This window comes from Mustela putorius, unplaced genomic scaffold, assembly GCF_011764305.1.
Source record: "Mustela putorius furo isolate JIRA1106 unplaced genomic scaffold, ASM1176430v1.1 tig00000145_pilon_pilon_pilon, whole genome shotgun sequence".
NCBI lineage: Eukaryota > Metazoa > Chordata > Mammalia > Carnivora > Mustelidae > Mustela > Mustela putorius.
The window spans coordinates 37,198,586-37,219,597 of record NW_025421294.1 but is presented as its reverse complement, the minus strand read 5'-3'; the positions used below and the strand labels follow the sequence as shown (position 1 = coordinate 37,219,597).

The 21,012-nt window shown below is 49.2% G+C and overlaps 1 protein-coding gene, 1 long non-coding RNA gene and 1 pseudogene across 4 annotated transcripts in view; 1 reads left to right on the top strand and 2 right to left on the bottom strand.

Annotated features, from left to right (window-relative positions):
- Window positions 1-16,372, top strand: part of NEURL1B (neuralized E3 ubiquitin protein ligase 1B) — a 38,470-nt gene extending 22,098 nt beyond the window's left edge. Inside the window, exons 3-5 of one of the 2 annotated variants that reach the window (XM_004737600.3) lie at window positions 8,118-8,837; window positions 10,917-11,042; window positions 11,405-16,372. In XM_004737600.3, the coding sequence (XP_004737657.1) occupies window positions 8,118-8,837; window positions 10,917-11,042; window positions 11,405-11,649 (1,091 nt within the window). In that variant the 3' untranslated portion in view covers window positions 11,650-16,372. The remainder of the gene's footprint in view (window positions 1-8,117; window positions 8,838-10,916; window positions 11,043-11,404) is intronic. The other variant, XM_045075602.1, reaches the window with a different exon arrangement.
- LOC106003464 lies at window positions 2,676-5,622 on the bottom strand (annotated as a pseudogene).
- LOC106006824 lies at window positions 8,837-20,724 on the bottom strand. 2 transcript variants are annotated; one of them, XR_006605409.1, is made up of 5 exons: window positions 19,984-20,724; window positions 14,713-19,021; window positions 12,604-12,710; window positions 10,515-10,707; window positions 8,837-10,217 (listed from the first exon to the last, which is right to left on the bottom strand). It is a non-coding gene; the product is annotated as an uncharacterized LOC106006824 (long non-coding RNA). The 2 variants fall into 2 exon arrangements; XR_001181118.2 differs by lacking the exon at window positions 19,984-20,724 and adding an exon at window positions 19,584-19,975.
- Between the last annotated feature and the right edge of the window lie 288 nt (window positions 20,725-21,012).

Genomic DNA, 21,012 nt, shown 5'->3' with positions numbered 1-21,012 from the left:
CCCAAATAGGCACTACTCTTATGTTTAGTGTTTTTATAAAAACATGTAGAGTTTTACATGCACAGATAGATGAGACTGTGCAAAGATTCTTATTCCATTATTCTTTTTCCACTTGCCTCATTTTTAGATCTGTCTGTGCTGCTGTAGACCTGCTGGTTTCTTATTCCCTATGAGCTTCTGCACCGATGGGACTAGGACGCCACCAGTCCCCCCATCCCCTCAAGCGAACTACATTGCAGTGCATACTCTCCCACAAGGCTGTACTGTGGCTTCTGGGGTTTACCATTGTCTGGGGCACAGACCAGGATGGCCATGATGGCCCCTGGAGTGGTCCATCTTGAGAAAATGATTTCTCTAGATGCTCCTCTGGGCCAAAGAGAAGGGGCTGAGCCCAGGCAAATGACTTTCTGTTGAATTTAGTAGTTCCTGGACCCAGGAGAGGCAGGTATGGTCAGGTTTCCCCCTCCTGTCCCTGGCTCCTCTAGAAGCTCTTTCTTGGAGCTCTGGAGTTCAGGCCCCATGTCCTGAGGCACCTCTGTCCCTCTTCCAGACAATTCAGTAGTGGTCACTGTCATATAGCCCAGTGGTGGAAGGCTGGTCAGACCAAATAAGCAACACCAATCCAAGGCCATGGCATTGCAGGTTGTGTTGTCAGAAATCTTTGGTTTTAAGTGGCATAAAACAGTTCAATCTTAGTCAAGCAAGGAAAAAAAAATGTCTCATGTGACAGAAAATTCAGGAAAATGATCCTGTAAAGCTGGCTTGATGCAGGCATTCAATGAACAGCACCTGAAATATTGGCCGCCCTTTATTGTTTGCCCTGTCATCCTTATTAGCATCATCCTCAGCTCGGCTCCCTTTTGGGGTGGGGGGGAAGGCCACCAGCAGCTCCATTCCCATGTCCGTCATCCCACCAGATTAGCAAATCTAGCAGGGCAGCTGCTTTCCTACAAGGTCTAGCTCAAGTTCAAGGTTTAGTGTCATTGCTTTCCATTGTCAGGCGGGTGGCATAGTGACTGGCCAAGTTAAGGCCTCCTCCTCCTCAGGGTACTTAGTGGAGTCGGGAGGTAGGTGTGGGGCAGTTCTCTCAAAAGCTGGGTGCTGGGCCTGAAGAAGGGGGGTTGGATGCCATACACCCAGAAACCCCTAGCTCTGTATAGGCCTTGTAGGGGAGCCATTTACCCTTTTTGAAAGCGTTTAGTCCCTTCGTTAAATTAGTTACCTACTATGCACCAGGCACTATGCCGGGAACTACCTGTATGCTGTTTTCTAGTCCTCACTAGAACACTGTGAGGCAGGAAGTAGCATCGTCCCCTTTTGCAGACCCTGCATGGATGGATAATTTGGCCAAGGTTACCTATCAGTTGGTGGTGTTAGAGTTGATGTTTGTTATTTATTAGTGTTATAAACAAAGTTTGGCCAAGACTTGAACTTATGGATCCAGATACAAAGCCTACAGGTCAACTGTACCACCCCATGCTTCAAGTGAGGAAACAGACCTAGAGAAAGGCAGGGACTTGCTCAAGGTCACCCAGGTGATAAGTGGTCATGTTAGGGGAGAGGGTTGGGCCCAGGACCCTGGGGGGGGGGGTGCCTCAGCATAGGAGCTGTGAGCACCCCACAGCACACAGGGAGGAATGGCTGCAGGTGGCTTCATCCAGAGCCTCAGTGGGGAGCAGCACAGGGGAACTGGATTTTGCAGTAAATGTATTCTCTCTAAATGGTCCAGGCCAGCACCCAACTCCCTGTCTTGATAATAAGGCATTTGCCTGGCAGGGTTGCCTGAAGGATTTTGGTTTCCCAGGGTCCTGAAGGCCTATTCTGTGCGAGGCACAGTGCCAAGTACATCGTTATTCCACAGATCTGCCATTCGCCTTTCCCACGGACCTATGAGACAGGGATGAAGGTCCTCACATTGCAGAAAGAAACTAAGGTCACATCCAGGACCGGACAGGGTCCAGTGGAGGTCTGTCTCCCCTGGTCCAGTCTTCTTCTGTCAGAAAAGTGTGGGTTCAGTGGCCCACAGACCTGGCATCTGTATCTTTCCTTCTTAAGCTCTAATACCCCTGCCCTGCTGCAAGCCCTCCTATGGCTGTGGCTGAAGGAGCTCTGCTCCTGTTCCCTCCTGCCTCTTTGGAGACATTGCTCCTATGATTTGTCCCTTTTTCCACCTTCACTTTCTCCCTCTCCACAAAATTGTTCCCATGAAGCACATAAAAGAGGTCTGGTTTTCATTAAAAAAAAAAAAAAAAAATCCCCTTGCAGCACCTGGGTGGCTCATTTGGTCAAGCTTCCAACTTTTGGTCTCGGCTCAGGTCATGATCTCAGGGTCAGGTGACTGAGCCCCACATTGGGCCCTGTGCTCAGCGTGGAGTCTGCTTGAGATTCTCCCTCCCTCCATCCCTTTGGCTCGTGCTTTTTCTAAAATAAGTAAATCTTTTTTTTTTTTTTTTTAATGCCCTTGGCAATCTTCTCCATCAACTACTTTCTCATTTCCCGGCTCTTCTTCAGAGCAAAATTTTTTCAAAAATATCTTTGCTATGCTCTCCACCTCCCTCTTTGGCTCATCCCAATCCTCTTTATCTTATCCCAGTAATATGTATTTTTTTTAATTTTAAAAGTTTAATGTGAAATGTAAAAGAAAATACAAAAAGAAAGAAGTCCACTTTCTTTAATGTACAAAGAAGTATGAGTAGAAACAATAATAAATTATATATCACATTTGTTTATACCACATGTATAGACATATATATGTATATATATGGCCATATATAATATGGTTCTCCACATTAACTCTACTATTCTAACAGTAGGAAGTAGGTAGCAATTTAGGGAGTGGGAAAGAAATAACCCTGAAAAGACTTTTTTACCATGTTCATTCTACACTGTGTATGGCTGTGTGTTCATTTCACCACTGCACAGAATTCAGCTGTATATAAAATTGAACTTGTTCAGAAGTTGAAGGAGACAAGAAATGATGGTCCAGAGCCTGGTGTATTGTCATACAATTCAAACAATGGTATAGCTACCAGCTTGTAATTTTTAGGGACTATAAAAAAGACTTCCTCTTGAAGTTGAACCAAAACAACTTTTGTTCCTTAGGCTTTGTAATATGTACAGGAAAAAATGGATACTGAAGAGGTGCAAAATTTGGTCTCTACCAGTTAATGCAATTAGCAATGACCCAGTCTGGCTGGACTTGATCTTGATGACCAATATCTGTCAGCATTTTAGTCCTTCATTTTCATCTTCTCCTGGGTTAGGTTCTCCAGCAGATACTTTGGAGAAAGTTGTTCCCAGCTGTAGCAGTGACATGTGGGGTAGTGGGTGTTCATGTACCTCCTCACAAGGATTTTATCCAATTTCTGCCTCATGCACTGAAATCTGGCTGCTCCCAAGCTGTCCTCATGGTCTCACCAGACTTCAGCCTGCAAGCTCTCCCTTCAGCCCCATGCTGTCAGATCCAGAGCTCAGGCTTGTCCTCTTAGCTGGCCTCTCACTTTTGGCACACGTGATCTCTCCCTGCCTCTCCGACCTGCTCATGCCTCCTTGCTTCACAAGCTTCTGGTTTTCCTCCTGAATCCCTGGCTGTTCCTCCTTGGCTTCTTTTCTGGTTCCTTCCCTGCCTGTCTCCATATGCTGAGAACCCCAGGGTTATATTGTCAGCTTTCTTCTCTATCAATATGCATGTAGAAAAGTGTACAAAACATATGTGAAGTTTAATAAGCCATCATAAAGTAAGACCATATCTTCATCTACCCTTTCTCCAGATGAATATCCAAGCCTGTCACCAGGCTTTGAAACCCATCTTTAGGATGTTGGCTCCCAAGTCCATATTCTCAGCCCTGATGCCTCCCTTTACCTACTCATCTCCTCCTGCCATCCAACAAGCATTCCACACTGAACACATTCAGGCAGCCATCCCCACTGTCACTGAAGGGCACCACCCACTTGATTGACTGGTCCAAAACCTCAAGAGTCATTCCTAATTCCTCTTTTCCTCTCCTTACATCCATTCTGCTAGCATGTCCTGAAACACCTTTGGAGACAATGAGTGACTGATCAACGGTCTTTTCTGTCTCTAATACATTCCTGGCTTCCTTCATCTTCACACAAATATGGTTTTTCCTGAGACAAATTCAGCTCTGCTTCCATCTAGTCCCAGATATATTTGACCTGAGTGAGCTAGGGAAAGGAAATAATCCAACTTTCTCCCAGATCCAGAGCCAGGCTCTGTATATGGGCCAGGGAGAGTTGGAGGTTGTGGAGCCAATCCTAGCCACCTCAGTCTCCCTGAGCCTGGCCTTGGGCTGCTACTTATTTATTTATTTAAAGATTCTATTTATTTATTTGACAGAGATGACAAGTAGGCAGAGAGGCAGGCAGAGAGAGAGAGGAGAAAACAGGCTCCCTGCTGAGCAGATAGCCCGATGCGGGACTCGATCCCAGGACCCGGGAATCATGACCTGAGCCAAAGGCAGAGGCTTCAACCCACTGAGCCACCCAGGCACCCCTGAACTGCTATTTAGTAGATGTTTGGGGTGGGAACAGAACTGCCAGACTCATTCTCTCAGGGATCATATTAAACTTGTGAGGACAAGAGCGACTTGGCCCAAGGCTGAGTCCACGTGCTGGCAGCTCTAAGAGTGGAACAAAGACAGGTGAACTTTGGAGGCAGTACTGCTAGTGGTCAGGGGATCTGGTTTTGGGAGTCATACAGCCTGAGATGGAATCCCATTTCTGTCACCCCTGGCCGTGCAACCTTAAATAACTCATTCCACCTCTCAGAGCCTCGGTGTTCTCCCGTTGTGAAAAGTACCCACTTTACAGAACTACATGAGATAAGGGTGAAGATTGATGGGGATAATGCAAAGAATTTCATCTGGTAAGCAGGGTCTCAAAAAAATGCCTGTATGTACTTTCATCAGGTCTAGAGAGTTTAAAGGCAAATCACAGGTTAGAAGTTAGGAAGTCTTGATAAGCTCCCTTGGGGGTCTTTTGGTATTGTGGGATTTCTGATTCTCCACAGAGAATCTTTTGAGAGGTGGATTCTGAAGTGTACTGGCTTGGGCTTGTCTCACTCAGGGACAATGTCTGATGGGGACAAAGTTCCTTGCACAGAGATAAGTTATGAGGCCCAACCTTTTCTGAGGGGCTGCTGTGTGCCAGGTATTAGGCTAAATGCTGTCACATATGTTGTTAGACCAGTCTCATAGACTAACCTTTCACCTCAGAAATGCTGTTTCTTCAGTTTATCCCTTCTGCCTGGAATGGTTATATCCCATATCCCACTTCCCAGGCACCCCTCTACTCCCTTGGCCTTCAGATCTTCACTCCATTTTCACTGTCACAGAGACCCGTTCTGGCCTCACTTTTGACCAAGTCCCCCTTTCACACACTCTCAGAGAACTCCAGTTGTCACTCCCTGGTTGCATGATGTGGAGTGACTCTCCTTGCCTTTCAGAGTCTGAGTTCCCACACTGAAGCATGCTCATTCTGCAGAGCCATGCAGGACAGCGGCTCTTAGTAGCACTCATCAGTTTGTTACGTGGTTTTATGTCAGTGCTTCATTAAAGTCTGTCTCACCCACTGGAAGGGGAGCTCCATGCACACAGAAGCCATGCCTGCTTGTTTAACTCTCTTTACCCAGCACCCAGCACAGTGCTTGGCACATGGCAAGTGTTCTATACATTTTGTTCAAAAAGCGCTGAGGGAATAATGATAATAACTAACGTGTTTTGAGCACTTACTTTGTCCCATCTTCTGGGCTACACTATTCATAACAACATCTAATGTCATCTCTATAACCACATGAGGGAGTGGGACCAGGATTATCCCATTTGAAGCTGAGGAAGCCAAGGCTCTGAGAGATTAAGTGACTTACCTAAAGTCACATAGCCAGGAAGGGCAGAACCCAGGACCTGAACCATCTCCACAAACCATTCTCTTAATGAGAATACCACACTGAAGGATGGACTCCTGTGTAGAGCTGCTGGGGCAAGGAGGAGCTGCACTGGGGTGGGGAACAGCAGCAGACACTGGCAAGGGCAGAGGCCCAGGGCAAGCCGAGGATAATGCCTTGAGGCTTGCCTAGCAGGATGGGTGGAACAGAAAGGCCTGGGAAAGTGCACCAGAAGCTTCCACCAGAAGTGGATGCTATGTGAGAAATATCCACTTATCAAAAATGTCTTTAAAAGAAAAAAAAAAAAAAACTAAAACACATGAGTCTTTTATATGTGCCTTTTTTTTCTGATTACAAAACCAATACATGTTCACTAGAGAAAAGTGAGAAAATCTAAAACTGTAAAAGAAGTCAACTTACATCCAGAGATAATCATTCTCAGATTGTTATGTATCTCCTCCCTGTATTTTTCCTATGCATCCTATACATACACCATTGGAATCCAATGATATATTCAGTTTTGTGTCTTCTTTTGTTCACTTAATGTTATATCAGTGTTTTCTCACATTGTTGACTACTGATTTTAAAAGATTTTTAGGGGCACCTGGGTGGCTCAGTGGGTTAAAGCCTCTGCCTTCAGCTCAGGTCATGATCTCAGGGTCCTGGGATCGAGCCCTGCATCGGGCTCTCTGCTCAGCAGGGAGTCTGCTTCCCCCTCTCTCTGCCTGCCTCTCTGCCTACCTGTAATCTCCATCTGTCAAATAAACAAATAAAATCTTTAAAAAAAGATTTTTTAAAATATTGGGGTTTTCTCATAAGACTTATAATATATATATTTATTATAGAAATACTGAATAATACACCAGTAGGCCAAACAGTTCTGTGAGCCAGGGTCAGAACAGGGATGGCCAGTTTATAAAATCTGCCCTGTAGATTTCTGCAGGTGGAGTAGGGAGTAACATACCAGACTCACAGGGGCTAGGGCATGCTTTTTGAAAAAGCATATTCATTATTATGACAATTTTATATTTGGAAAACTAAAAAGAGGAAGAAATAGGTTTTTTTCCATGATATAAATTACAGAATGACAAATCTTAGCTAGAGGGGTCTAGTTAGAGAAGTTTGAAAAATACTTTTTCTTGCTTTACTTATTATGGTTAATGAGGATATTTTTATCACTAAAAAAAACTTCATAATACTTCAGTGACTGTTTCTTTCTTTCCCTGATTTGTTACTCATCGAGTGGCAGTCTTCCTCAAACCTCATTCATTCATTCATCCATCCATCCAATAAAGAATGGAGGTCTTTGCCCATCACACTCCTAAGCCCTGAGAAGGTGATAGTGAAAAGACAGGCAAGGACTCACATTCTTGTTGGGATAATCGGCAAGTAATCTACCAAAGTATGAAGACCTGTATTACCTAAATGAAACACTATTTTGTTTTTTTTTACTTAACTATATCATATGTAGTATCAAGAACATGTTCCGTACCACTAAAAATTATTCAAAAATATTTTCATGATGGTGACTTAAAACTCTTAATTTTCTGTCCTATAAAATAAGGCTGTCTCGCAGAAAGCTAACATATCCAATGTCTGTGCAGCACCCAGGCACAGGGCTGTGTGCTGCGTTCTTTCAGTGTCAGCACAGTGCTAAAGAGCTGGGGTTCTTGTGGCTTTGCCAGTAGCTGTGTGACCTTGGTCGCATTCTTTAACCCCTCTGTGCCTCACCTTCTTTTCTTTGCTAAATGGCTGGTAATAACAGAACACACCTCACAGGTTGTGTAAGGACTCTGATAACACACCAAGGGAGCTTAACATAGCACCTGTCACTTAAGGCCACAAATATAAAGCAAAAAGTCTTCCTTCATGGAGCTTATGTTTTAGCTGGGGAGGCCAACAATAAAGGGTCTTCAAATCTTCCAAAGTATAAGAAAACCTCTGGAGTGGGGGAGGAAAGGAGGGGGGAGGGGCAGGGAGAAGAAAGGAAGGAGGAAGGTTGGGAGGGTCGAAGGAAGGAAAACAGAAAAGGCCTCACCTGCCCAACCCAAAGAGAAGTCACCAGGATTGTGCTTACTCAGAGTCTGGGCACCTGTGGTTCTTGAATCAGCAGACACATAAACTAGAAAAAAGTGAGGGGCTATGGGGCGGGGACGAGGGGGGCACCGAGGCCAGCAGCCCGCACCCTCACCACCCTCCTTCTGCCCCGGAGCAGAGAGCGCCTTCGCCGACACGCTGACGCCCGCACGCCTCAGCCAGGCCCGCTTCAGCGCCTGCCTGCCGCCCAGCAGCCACGACGCCGCCAACTTCGACAACAACGAGCTCGAGAACAACCAGGTGGTGGCCAAGCTGGGCCACCTGGCACTGGGCCGCGCCCTGGGCCCGGTGCCCGCCGACGCCTCGGCCGCCGCCATCCCGTGCGGACCCCGCGAGCGCCCTCGGCCCGCATCGTCGCCGGCGCTGCTGGAGGCTGACCTGCGCTTCCACGCCACGCGCGGACCCGACGTGAGTCTGTCCGCCGACCGCAAAGTGGCCTGCGCACCGCGGCCTGATGGCGGCCGCACGCTCGTCTTCTCTGAACGCCCGCTGCGACCCGGCGAGAGCCTCTTCGTGGAGGTGGGCCGCCCGGGGCTAGCGGCGCCCGGCGCGCTGGCCTTCGGCATCACGTCGTGTGACCCCGGTGGGCTCCGGCCCGCGGAGCTGCCAGCCGACCCCGACGCGCTGCTCGACCGCAAGGAGTACTGGGTAGTGGCGCGTGCTGGGCCGGTGCCAAGCGGCGGCGACGCGCTCAGCTTCACGCTGCGGCCGGGCGGCGACGTGCTCCTGGGCGTCAATGGGCGCCCGCGCGGCCGCCTGCTGTGCGTCGACACCACGCAGGCGCTCTGGGCCTTCTTCGCCGTTCGCGGCGGTGCCGCGGGTCAGCTGCGCCTCCTCGGTGAGTTCCCCGACCGACCGCGCATGCGCAGGGCCATCCGCTGGGTATCTCGAGCCAGGGCGGAAGCTCAGGCCCACTTTGCAGGCTTGAGCGCATGTTAGCACCCTCGTGCCTCCACCTAGAGTTTCTGATTCAGTCAGAGCGGCCCCGAAATGCAGTTCAAACCAGTGTCCCAGGAATGTCATGTTGCTGCTCCCAAGCCCACCCTTTGCCCACACCGACCTAAGTTCCCACTGGCGTCAGGGCCTGGACAGCTTCATGCAGTCGGTAGATGGTCAGGGCAATTTTTATTTCTGTTGTTATGACTTCTTATATCACGTATTTATTTTTTACATACATGAGGCATACTAAGTTGTAGAAGAAAAAGCAAATACAACTACACTTGAGAGGACATCAAAATAACAGTGTCTACAGAAAATGGGATGGGGGCTTGAACCATCTTATTTTGACACGATTTTGCCTTTATTCATGCCACCAATAGACATGGAGCACCCCCCCCCCCAGCTGTGGACCAGGCGCTAGGCTCCAGGGTGGGGCATGGCAGAGGACAGGACACAGGCTAAGCACAGGGGGACCCTACAGACACCCCTGAATGGAATGCTGTGGGCCACTGCAGAGGGCCTTCTCTCCCATTTGGTAGAAAGGAGGTGGTGGTCAGGGAAGGCTCCCAGAGAGCCCCGTTCCATTTTCATGATTCAAGAAGTCAGTCCAAATGGTAACAGAAATGATGAACACTTCATGTTTTCTCATTCAATTTTATACTCTGCCTCTGTGAGACCAGTATCACTATCCCATCCACAGGAAAGAAAACTGAAGCACAGAGAGATTAACTCACTGTCCCAGTCACATAGCTGGTCAGCCATGAAGATGTTGGGCAAATCACAGACCCTCTCTGAGCCTTGGATTCCTTCTGTGTAGAGAGGGAGTAATCACCTGCATCGTGGCATCGTCAGGAGGGTGAAATGATGAGGTTCATATAATGCTTGCAGCAGGTGCCTGCCATGTACAGCATGTTTAATACACAGTAACATCAATGACTGTTGTTTGTAGGCAGAAGAACAAGGAAGGTCATCATTTGTTGTTGTTGTTTAAGGGATGACCAGATATAGTCATCATTTACCCTGAGATGAGTTGCCTAAGTTTCCACTGGGGCTTTGGCAAGAACTAAGCCTAGAATCCGTCTCCATTACGTTCCTCCCCAGCACCTCCAGAGGAACCAGGATGAGTCCTTGAGTGGTCAGGAAGAGAAGGTAGAATGGAAGCAACTTCTTTTGGAGGTCAGGAACCTGCTGTCCTGATTGCTACCTGACAGCAACCCCAGCACTCCATTATTTGTCCATCCATCCTCAAGTAGGGTCAGGGAAGGAACATCTCTCTCACCTAAGAAATAAGCCATTATTATCCAAAATGGCAGTGAACACAAGGAAGAAAACTCATTCCTGTTGAATACTACTAATCAGGAATCTTGTAGTTGAAAGTGAAAAAAACCCACTCAAAGTGCCCTAAACTGAAAGGGAAAGGTATGGGTACACACACCTCAAAATTCTGGGACTATATTGGATGGATTCAGGAGCAGCTGGATTGAGGTTTTGAAAGCATGCCAGCAGGATCCCATCCCAAAGCTCGCTTTCCCCTATGTAGAGCCTCTACAAGCAGGCTCTACGGTGCCAGACCTACCTCCGAATGGATGGGCCCCTTCTTTCCCAGCAGTTGTAGTTGTTCTCATGAAGACCTCTTCGACCTCCACTGGGTTATGTAGCCTTATATAAACCATCAGTGAGACCAAGGGGTGGAAGTTCTTCTTGGCCTGGCCTGGATCATGTGAGTGAGGGTGAAGTCAGTGCCCCCAAACAAAATCCTGGTACTGTTTCTGAAATAAACAGGAATGGAGGCTGAGCAGGCAAAGAATAGGTGTCCACCCCACATAGACGATTCCGTCAGTCCTTAGCAGAAACCTGGGAGGTTACTTTTACTCCCCCCTCCATTAGACAGATAGGGAAGCTAAGGTGCAAAAGAACCAGGGAGTAGCAGAACAGGACCCACCTCCCACCTCCCCTGATGAAGTCTCTTTGGTCTCAGGCACCCTGCAGTCCAGCCCTGCGACCACATCCCCATCAGGGTCCCTCAGCGGCTCCCAGGATGATAGCGACTCTGATATGGCCTTCAGTGTCAACCAGTCCTCCTCAGCATCTGAGTCATCCTTGGGTAAGGAGGTATAAACCCTAGAGGGGGTAGGGGCTGCCCTGGCTCCTTCAGCTGTGCCAGAACCTTCCTGAGACTGAGCAAGGATGGCCACCTTTGCCCCCTGCATCCTCTCCTTCCCCGGCCATACATTCATCTAGAGGGAGGAGATATCTACATATCGTATCCCAAAGGGAGATAATGGTGCTTGATGCTTGGGGGAAAGAGGGTAGGGTAGGGGCAAAGCCCAGAAGAAAAACCCAAGTGTCTCTCAAAATTATTTCCCCACAGGTTCGACCACAGAAGCTCTGGCTTCTGGGGGTTGCCCCAGTGGAACCCCGCTGAAAACCACATTATTATGGTCTGTCTTGTTCTCCCTTTTGCAGTGACCGCACCCAGCTCCCCACTGAGCCCCCCAGTGTCCCCCGTGTTCTCCCCACCAGAGCCGGCAGGCAGCAAGAATGGCGAGTGCACAGTATGTTTTGACGGCGAAGTGGACACAGTCATCTACACGTGTGGACATATGTGTCTGTGCCACAGCTGTGGCCTGCGGCTCAAGAGGCAGGCCCGCGCCTGCTGCCCCATCTGCCGGCGGCCCATCAAGGATGTCATTAAGATCTATAGGCCATAGCCTGGCCTGCCAACGGGCCTTGGCCAGAGCAAGGTCACCTTTCTGAAGGCCCCCTGGGCCAGGCAACCGCTGTGGTCACCAGGGGGTCCAAGGGCAGTGGCCATCCGGTCTGCCACTCTCCAGTGGTGGACAAGGCATGACAGTCATGGAGATGAGTCCCTGGGGGTCTGAGCCCAGGCAAGGGCTGCTTCTGACTCAAAAGTGCTTTGTCCCCAAAAGGCCGTCCCAACAGCGAGCTCAGGAACTGCCTGGCAGACCACCCTGTCCCTTGGTGACCTCTCAGCTGGGAAACAGCATTCTCTGTGCAATGCTCTTTGCATTGGGTTGGGTTGAGTGTGTGTGAGAGAGGGTGAGGGGAGGGAGCTGCCAGAGAAGAGAGAGGGAATGTGTGTGAGAGAATGAGTGAGCGAGAAAGCATAGATATTTATCCAGGGATCCTGGCTCTAGGAGGTTATTTAACACTAAGGAATGTGCAATCCAGAGCCCAGACGGTAGCGTGACTCGAAATTATTCACTTTCTGGGGCTGGAACGTCAGCTGGTTTTGAATGTATGAAGCCTGCACCTTGGAACTCCCTTGGATGGTATAGAAAAGGGGCACTCAGATTTTCTAAGGGGAGGAAAAAATAGCTCATTGTTTACAGCTCCCAAGCAGCAACGCCTTGGGGGGAAGGTGGGTGGAGAACTGAAAAGAACAATTTGCTTTTTTAGTTTCTTTCTCAGTCCTGGAGAGGAGATTGGATGGGTGCTGCGGCCCACTGAGAGCTCTGGGTGCTGTCATCCCCTGAAGCCTTTCACCCCTTCACCCCAGATAGCCTAATAATAAGCATAGCGCACCTTGACTCAGTCCCTCTGGATGTTTTTTGTCTGTCCCACCCCTTGCTGTCCCCAAGAAGACAAGCAGCAGGTTCTCTTTTCCTGGGGGAGGAAAAGAATCCAGGAGGCAGCTGACTCACCTGCAGTTGGAGAGGCCACCCCATCCCGCAGACGGCTCTCCACATTTCGTTTTGTCACCCCGGGCCTGGCATTCACCAGCAGCAGTGGGCACCACCAGGGCAGCCTGCTGGGGAAGTGGGAGGAGGAAAAGACTTCGCAACTGGTTCTGATTCTCAGCTTCTCTTTCGCTGCTGATTACTAAAATGTTAAATAATCATTAAAATGTTAATAGCTGAGATACTAAAATGCTGACCGTAGGACTCTCCCCCTTCAGAGAGAGTCCAGGGCCATTTGCAGGCATTTCCTGGGACCTGGCCCTGTCCCTGACTTCTTCACCCCTGTCGAGGCCCACGTCTGCAGACTCCCAGACCAACCCCGGGGCTGATAGGCTGGCGCAGGCCCACTCCTTCCTTTTGCCTCCAGTTCTGTCTGGGCCTAACCTCTGCCCTACTTTGTGCTGTATCTTTAAGGAAGCCCCTGGGCCTCTCTGATTCTCAGTTCCCAATCTATCTAAGATGAGGCCCAGTACCTGCCCACTCCAGAACCCACGAGAGGACCAGCATAACATCTAAAAAGCCCGACGCCCTGCGAAGAATAGGTAACATTTTTACTACAATTCCTAAACTGCTTCTCTGCTGCACAGATGATGGCAGGGAAAGGAGAACATTCAGAGAGTTTCTGCATTCATAGAGCACATGTTTGCCAGGTGTCTGGGGGCCCAGAGCGCAGTCCAGTTGGGCCCTCATCAAATCAAAGCCCGTAAGACCAGTTGGTCTTTGCGATGCTCTTGGACCACCTGCTTCTTCTCTGTCTGACGTGGTCATAGTGTTCTGACCTGGTCACAACTTCAGAACCCCCACCCTTGCTCCTGCAAGGACCCCTGATTGGCTTTTTTTTCCCCTAGTGAATCCGGGAAACGTGCCCACCTTCAAATTTTGTGACGGAAGTTTTTGGGGAAGGACTGGAGCCCCAGGAAAAGAGCTGGAGAAGCTTGGTAGCACCCAGGGCCCAGCTGCATTTGGCCAGCAGGAGCCTTCCACGTCCCCCATGCGGGGTGTCAGCACACCGCGTGTGAGAGGACGCTTGACCTCCTCCCCACTAGAGCTGGTTCTCCAGGCAGCAGTGCCGCTGACAGGATTGAGCCAGTCCCAAGCTCTGGTGGTCTCAGAAGCCCGTGGGAGGCAGCTGGTCTCCCCTATTCCTTGCCCTTCCTAACTGCCCCCACCCCTGGGTTCTAGCCAGGGTCATGTACAGCCATCACTGGGAAACCAGTGACTGAGGGCCTGGACCCGATGTAGCTCCAGGCCGTGCTCCTGGTGACCAGTTACCCAGATCAAAAGGAGCTGGTGGCCTGTTTAACTTGTTCCGCAGCTGCTATAAATAGCCTCCCTGTTTCCAAGAGGAATTAAGGGGGTGTTTATCTTCTAAAAACCAGACATTTCCTGATGCTCTAAACTGATTTATTCAGTGCTATAGAGGAGCGGCTCACATGGCCCTCACATGGCGGGAGAAAGAGGAAAGGGATCCCCTCTTTCTCACTTCACGCCATTATGTGCCTCAGCGCTGGGCTGGAGAGGCATCCCTGCACATGGATCCTGCGAGGCAGGCCTTCTTACCCCACTGAGTCAGATCTAAAACACCACTGATGATAAAATACACCATCTTATGTTCCACTAAGGGGAAAATACATAGATTTAACTAAGATGCCTCAGCTATATGATTCATTCTAATCAGAGACTTGAAATGTGGTGGGGGGGGGATCCTGCTATTTAGAATCGATAAAATATGGTATTATTCCCATTTGGCAGGTCAGAGAACTGAGGTCCTGTGAGTGAAGTAATAGGATCACATGTAATAGGTGGCAGGGCTGGGATTCAAACCCAGCAGTGTCTGGTGCTCAGTCCCACCCCCTGGCTGCCTGGCCCCAAGCCCCGGAACGCTTGAGACTGCCTTGCATTTTCTTTCTAGAACCTTCTCCGGGTGCTCGCTTCGGCAGCACATATACTAAAAATAGAACCTTCTCCGGGCAGCCCCTGGAGGGACCCTGGGCACCTGCACCTGTATGAAGGGTTCCTGCCCCTCTGCCACCCATATCCTAGAAGGACAAGTGTCCTTCCTTTCAGGCTCACCTTCCCGCTGCCTGCCTTCTGGCAGAGTTGAGCCATGTGAGATCCTGAGTCCAACCCAAAGGCTTCCTTTTGTGACACAGAGAAGCACACACGGGGCCACTTTGTGGAGGAGCCAAGGCGTTGTCCCACCACCTTCCTGGGCCTCAGGAAGGGATTCCAGGGCTGAGAAGGGGGAGACCAAAAGATACACCTTTGTTGTGGTCTTGTGCCTGTTTATTTTGAACCCCCAGAGAAATTGGGCTGTTTCCAAGTCAAAACAAGCTTCTTTCCCTAGTCCAATCCCAGAACTGGGAGTCTCCTGGGGTTTACCCAGGGAAGCTGCTCCCCGAAGTGCTGCAACACTTTGCTCAGCACCCACTCATCGCATGGTCTGTGTTCTGGACACGGCACTGGAAACGGACTAAAGACAGAGCCCACAGGGAGCTGACAGTCTGGAGCTGGGCAGATTTATAACCTTTCATGTGCCCCATCAGGCACTGGGGCCTGTGCTAGCACATAGTAGGTACTCTTTAAAGGTTTATGGAAGAAATCCAGAAATTAAATTACAAGGGCTCAGGGTTTTGGTAAAACACCACATACACATGCACACGGTCATTCAACAAACATCTGCTGTGTGCCTGCTAGGTGTGGGGTGCTGGGGATGTGGAGCTGAGAGGACAGTGCCCTAGCTATGCCTTCAGAAGTAGAGACATTAGAGGACAAGGAGATGCTAGGGACAGAATCCTGTGGTCTTATTCGGCCATTCTGTTGCCTTTGGGGATCTATCCTGGTGAGTGCCCCAGAGCCTTCCCGAAAGCTTCATGCTTTGAGAAGCCTCTTCAGCATTATAAATGCCAGGCACTTTGTAACCTGTGTGCTGCTGCCAAAATGGCCTTGGGCAGAGCCCTCAAAGGCTCCACCTTTTGATGATTACCCTCAATTCCCCCCAGGGAGACCCCTGGGGTGATGGCTACCTGCTACTTTCAGGCTTGGGAGTGGCTGCTGGAAACAATCCCCTGGTCCCCAGAGAACCCCATTAGTTCCAGTCGAGAACGGGCTTGAGCAAAGTCTTGGAGAATGAGAGGCAGTAACCTCCCCCTGCCCAATCCCATCTCTGCCCCAGTTCCGGCAGAGGGATGTCTGCTCAGGAACACGTGGCCTCCTGGCATTTCTTGGTATTTCATTGTCTTTCCTAAGCCCCTAATGAAACAACTTGTACAACAATCTGTCTGTGCCTTATGAAAGTGTCTGTGCACTTTTTATCCTTTTTAAAAGCAACTTTAAAAAGTGGGCAGGGGACTAGCATACCTAGTAGTATTCTAGAAATATGTGCTAATCACAGAAGCCCTTCTGTATTATGTTTTTTGATGTAGGAGTGATGAAGTGTACGTCTCTCACCCCATCTCCCCACTACCTGTGTACAGACCTTTTAAAAAATGTCTCTTATTCTTATTTTTCTGATTCAATACTGTGACTTCTCCAATACAATCTAATCTTTGGGGATCTGTAATAAAGATTTTAAAACTTGGGTGGACTGGGTTGGGAAGGGTTTGCACTGGTCCTGTGTGTTGTGCTTTTGTGTGTTGTGTGTTTTGGTTTTTGTCTATTTTTATCTGTTTTATATTAACATAATTTTTTCTGTTTAAAAAACAAATACAACTTTGGCTTGTTAAAAAAGAAAGCTTCTTCAGAACTCAATTTTAAAAATCGCAGTAGCACATACTGTTGGAGAGTAAAGGTGAGGGGTACAAAGCATTGTTGACCTTGAGGAAACATTTTGCAAGTTATGTCCATAGAGTCCTGATAATGTTTGATCCTTTTGCCAAGGAACAATTGTGAAAATATCACAAGGACATCATTCTAATCAAGGATAAGCTCATATGCAAAGATGTTCATTGCGGCATTATTTATAATGGTAAAAAAAAAATTGTATAAGCCACCCTAAACCAGCCAACCAACTAACCAGGGTGAACTTGCCAGAGCTCTCAGTTTCAAGTGACAGAAACCGAACTCAGACCGGTTTAAGGGGATTTAAAAATTCAGTTACCTGCAAAGTCCAGTGTCATGAACCCAAGAAGCCACTTCAGGTACAGCTGGATCCAGCATCTGAAATGCTACTACAGGACTTGGTCTCCCCTGCTTCTCACACTGTCCTCCTTTGCTGTGGCCCAATCCCAGGATGGTTCTCAAGACAATTGGGCACAGCACGGGGTAGGAGCAGCCTACAGCCTCCCTGTGTGGGCCCACCTGGATCACATGCCCCGCTCTGAGCCAATCACAGAGGCCAGGGAGATCCAGGCCTCTTACTGACCAGACCTACCATAGGCGCTCAACTCCACCCAATAGCTGCTCTCCTAGAACTGAGAGTAGGGAATTGCAGTCTCCAGTGAGGAACTAGTGCTGAGCAAGTTGGAACAACAGGCATTGCTCTCTCTAAGAAAGGTTGAACTAACAATGATACAGATATGTACCAAGTTAGTGGTATGACCTATGAAGCCAGACAGCCTGGTCCTCACCACGACACTGAGCGAGGCACTTACCTCTTTGTGCCTCAGTTTGCTCATCTGCAAAGCAAGAATCCTAAGGTTCCCTGATTGTAGGATGGGTGTGAGCATTATTGAGATCGTACTGGTGATGTGCTAGGCACCATGTCTGGCACTTAGCGAAGAGTTTACAACACGGGAACATGTTTATGTCAAAACACGGTGGGAAAATCAAGATATAAAACTACACATACACTCTGATCTCGTGGTTGTAAAAACAAGCAAGCAAGCAAATGAACAAACAACAGCCCCCAAACCAGACTGTGTTGGAATGACCAACAGGAAAGAAAGAAAAATCTCCAGGGGGCTGTGTTGGGATAATGGTATTATCGGACATTCCCCCCTCCCTTGTGTTTTCTAAATTTTCTGTAATGACAAATTATTACTTCTAATTTAAACATGCAACTTGGAAAAAGTATTTCCCGTCCCTGCAAAAACTGATGAAAACAGCTAACCCTTGCTGGAATTCGTCAGGAATTCCCAGGCTGACTGTCCTAAGTTTGAGATCCAAATTTAGTCACAGTGGAGATAAAGGCCTGCAAGCTTCCAGTGGAGACCAGGCCAGGCTGACCATTTTGGTTGGGCTTTCTCCCAGCCAGGCTTTAAGGCCCAGATTTCTGGGGGTGGAGCCTTGCATTGTATGGGGAGTAGCCAGGGAAGGGAGAAGGTGGAGCTGCTCATGCCTGCTTTTCCTGGCTTGCTGAAATAGCCTGGTTTGGTGACACTGAGTTTGGGGAACAATGGGGCAAGAAAAATGAAGTTGCATTTATGAAGCCAAAAAAATCACGATTTTCTTACTTCTCTCAATGAATCTTTACAACAATGTTGGTCTCCTACAGGTGAGGGAAGCAGGGTTCCTTACAGGTGAGGGAAGCAGGGTCCCTTCAAGGTAGAAGAAGGAAGCCACCCTAGATGTGGCTGTCCCAGAGCTAAGACAAAATGTGCCTCTGAAAGATAGCATTCATTTCTAGCAGGCCAGGGGACATTTTCACAGATATCATCTAAAAATCAAGACTTTTTTTTTTAAATAAATAAGGGTAAAGACCATACTAATCTAGACTCTTTGGATTTTAAGAGGCTGAAAGCCAACTCAAGAAAAACAACTTAAGAAACAACTCACACAACTAAACTGGTCAATCCTGCTTCAGTAATGGTTGGATCCAGGTGCTCACATGTCACCAGGTATCTGCCTCTGTCTCAGTTCTGCTTTCCTCTGGGTTGACATCACTCTCAGGCAGGCTCTCCCTCTGTGGTAACCAAGATGGTCTCCAGTGGCTCCTCACTCATATCATACCAGCTTAGTGACCCTTTAGAAACCTTTCAGGAAAAGTCTCAGGGCATCTGTCTTTTGACCCCTTGGATCAAAAGCCCAATCCCTAAATCAGTTTCTGTCACACACCCACAGTTGATACAAAACCAAGGATGACGTGGCCCTTACCCTCTAGGACCAACCAATCTAGAGGGGAAGGCAGACTCATAAAGAGACATGTTCAAACCAGTGTGGACCTGAGCCTGCTAGGACAGATCAAATTCAAGGCATAAAGACCATAGATCATTTAGTGATATATAATTTAAACATCCTTCATTCTCCTGGCTGTTCAGGCTTTCACTGATGCCTGGGTCATGCTTCCTAGTACACCATATTTCTCTTCAAAGGCTTCAATGTACAAAGCCTGTGCCCCAAACCTCACCATCCCGCCGCCAGAAGCACAGCTAGCCTCAGAGGAGTTCTGTATGGAGACTTCTTTTTCTCTTATTTCCCGGCTTCCTTCAGGACAAACAATTCTCTGCAAAGATAAGAACAAATCATCTACTGGACATTTACTATGTGCTAAGGACCTCCAGGACATGTCTGGCTCCTCATTCTAGCTCTTTGAAGTAGGTCCCATCATTACTTCTGTTTTATACAAAGGAAAACCAAGACTTCAGATTAAGTAACTTTATGCCATTCCACATGGCCTCTCAAAGACAAAAGTCGATCCCAGGATCTAGACCCAGGGCAAATGGTCCCAGAACATATGTCCTTATGATTTCACTGACCCCACCAACAATCTGTCAGAGATTTTATACTCCCATTTTGCCGACAAGGTAAGAGAGGCCCAGAAAGGGCAATGACCTGCCCTAAATCACACAGCTGTGAGCTGTAGAGTGGGAATTTGAACCAGATCTGACTCTTCCCACAGCTTCGCAGCTTGTCTGTGGGTAAATTATCAGAAGGGGGTTGGGGGAGAGGAGCAAGAGGAGGGGGAGGAGAAAAGAGAAGAAAAGTGGGAATAGGAGGGGAGGGACCCAGGTTGTGCACCTAGAAAGGCAAAGGGACAAAGCTGCCTAGCTGGGTCCCTGACTTACACAATGGCCATCAGTGCGGTTCCAGGGCCAGAGAATCTTCCCTTCTCCCTTCAGGCTCAATTCTGCTGGCTCTCGGAAGCTGGTTCTGGCTCCCACACAGGGATGTGGAAAACACGAATATTCCAGGCATCCACAGTGGGAACAGAGCGCCGACCTTGGCTGTTAAATGCACCCAGGGGAAGCTTCCAGAAGCCCAGGGGCGGCTGCATCAACAGAAAGTGCCTGGGGCAGCCAGTCAGCTTTCCTCAGAGGCCCCCCTCCTGGCTTGGCCTGCTCAGGTGTAACCCTTCTCCCTGAGTGGTGCGCCTCAGCCTGCCCTCTCCTGCCTCTCCCCAGCTGCCCGGGAAAAGCCATCATCCTAGGAGCCCAAAGCCTCTGCTTAGGAGTCTGCAGAACTGACCTGAATTCATGTCCACGCCCTGCCGCCAACAATCAGGAGTCCCAGGAGTGCTATTCATCCTGAAGCTTGCATGGATATGGCCTCTGGAGTTGTACAGTGGGAAGCCCCCTTCTCTATGCCTCACTTCCCTGCCTCTAGGTGGGGCCTCTAAGACCATCCCCTCAAGCCCATAGCGGGGAGGAAGGGAGCCAGATTGTGGCAGAAAGAAAGTGTCTCCTGGGGACCTTTGCCCAAGGGAGGCTGCCTCCTGGCTTCGCAGCTTGGAGCAGCTGTTTGCAGCCTGTTGGTGCCCAGTAGGGTGTGGGGCGGTAGAGGGGAGGGGGTGATGAGAGCACAGAGCAGAGAAGATAGATGGGCCTGGGGGCCAGGCCTGCCCCTGCTGTGGGATCTTGGACAAGTTACTGACTCTCTTTAAGCCTCAGTGTCTGGATCTTTAAGGTCTCAGCCCCCTTGTGGATTGTGTCAAGATGAATCAACTGGGTCAGGAAGTGGTTGGCATTTGGGAGGTACTCGGCAATGGTGGTTCTTCTTTTTACCGGCGTTGTAAGCTGTGCTATCTCCCTTCCCTCCCTCGTACCACCCCCCCACCCCCCACATCCCAGCTGGGCCTCAGTCTTCCACAGTCCCCTGTGCCTTCCCCTCAGGCCCTTACTGCCTCAGGGGTTGGCCCCCATGACACTATTAGCACATCTACAGGTGAGCACGCAGGGTCTCCCAAAGAGTAGGACCTCGGTATTTAATCCTCCCCCCCCCCCACCGTGGAATTTCTGGCATTAACACACCTCCTTCCCACAAGGAATGAAAGGAAGGGGCAATCAGATGGCGGGGGCTTGCCAGGCCTCTGAGTTTGCCCTGGCCCCTCGCCCCTTGCTTGTTTTGGCTCCCTATCAAGAATGCTGGACCAGGCCTGGGAGGCTGACTGACCTCAGACTCCACAGGGAAAGTCACACTTTCGCTCAACTCCCAGGAGCAGCCCTACATTCCAGGAGGGGCGTGGGAAGGGCCAGGCCTTCCCCCAGCTCCATGGAC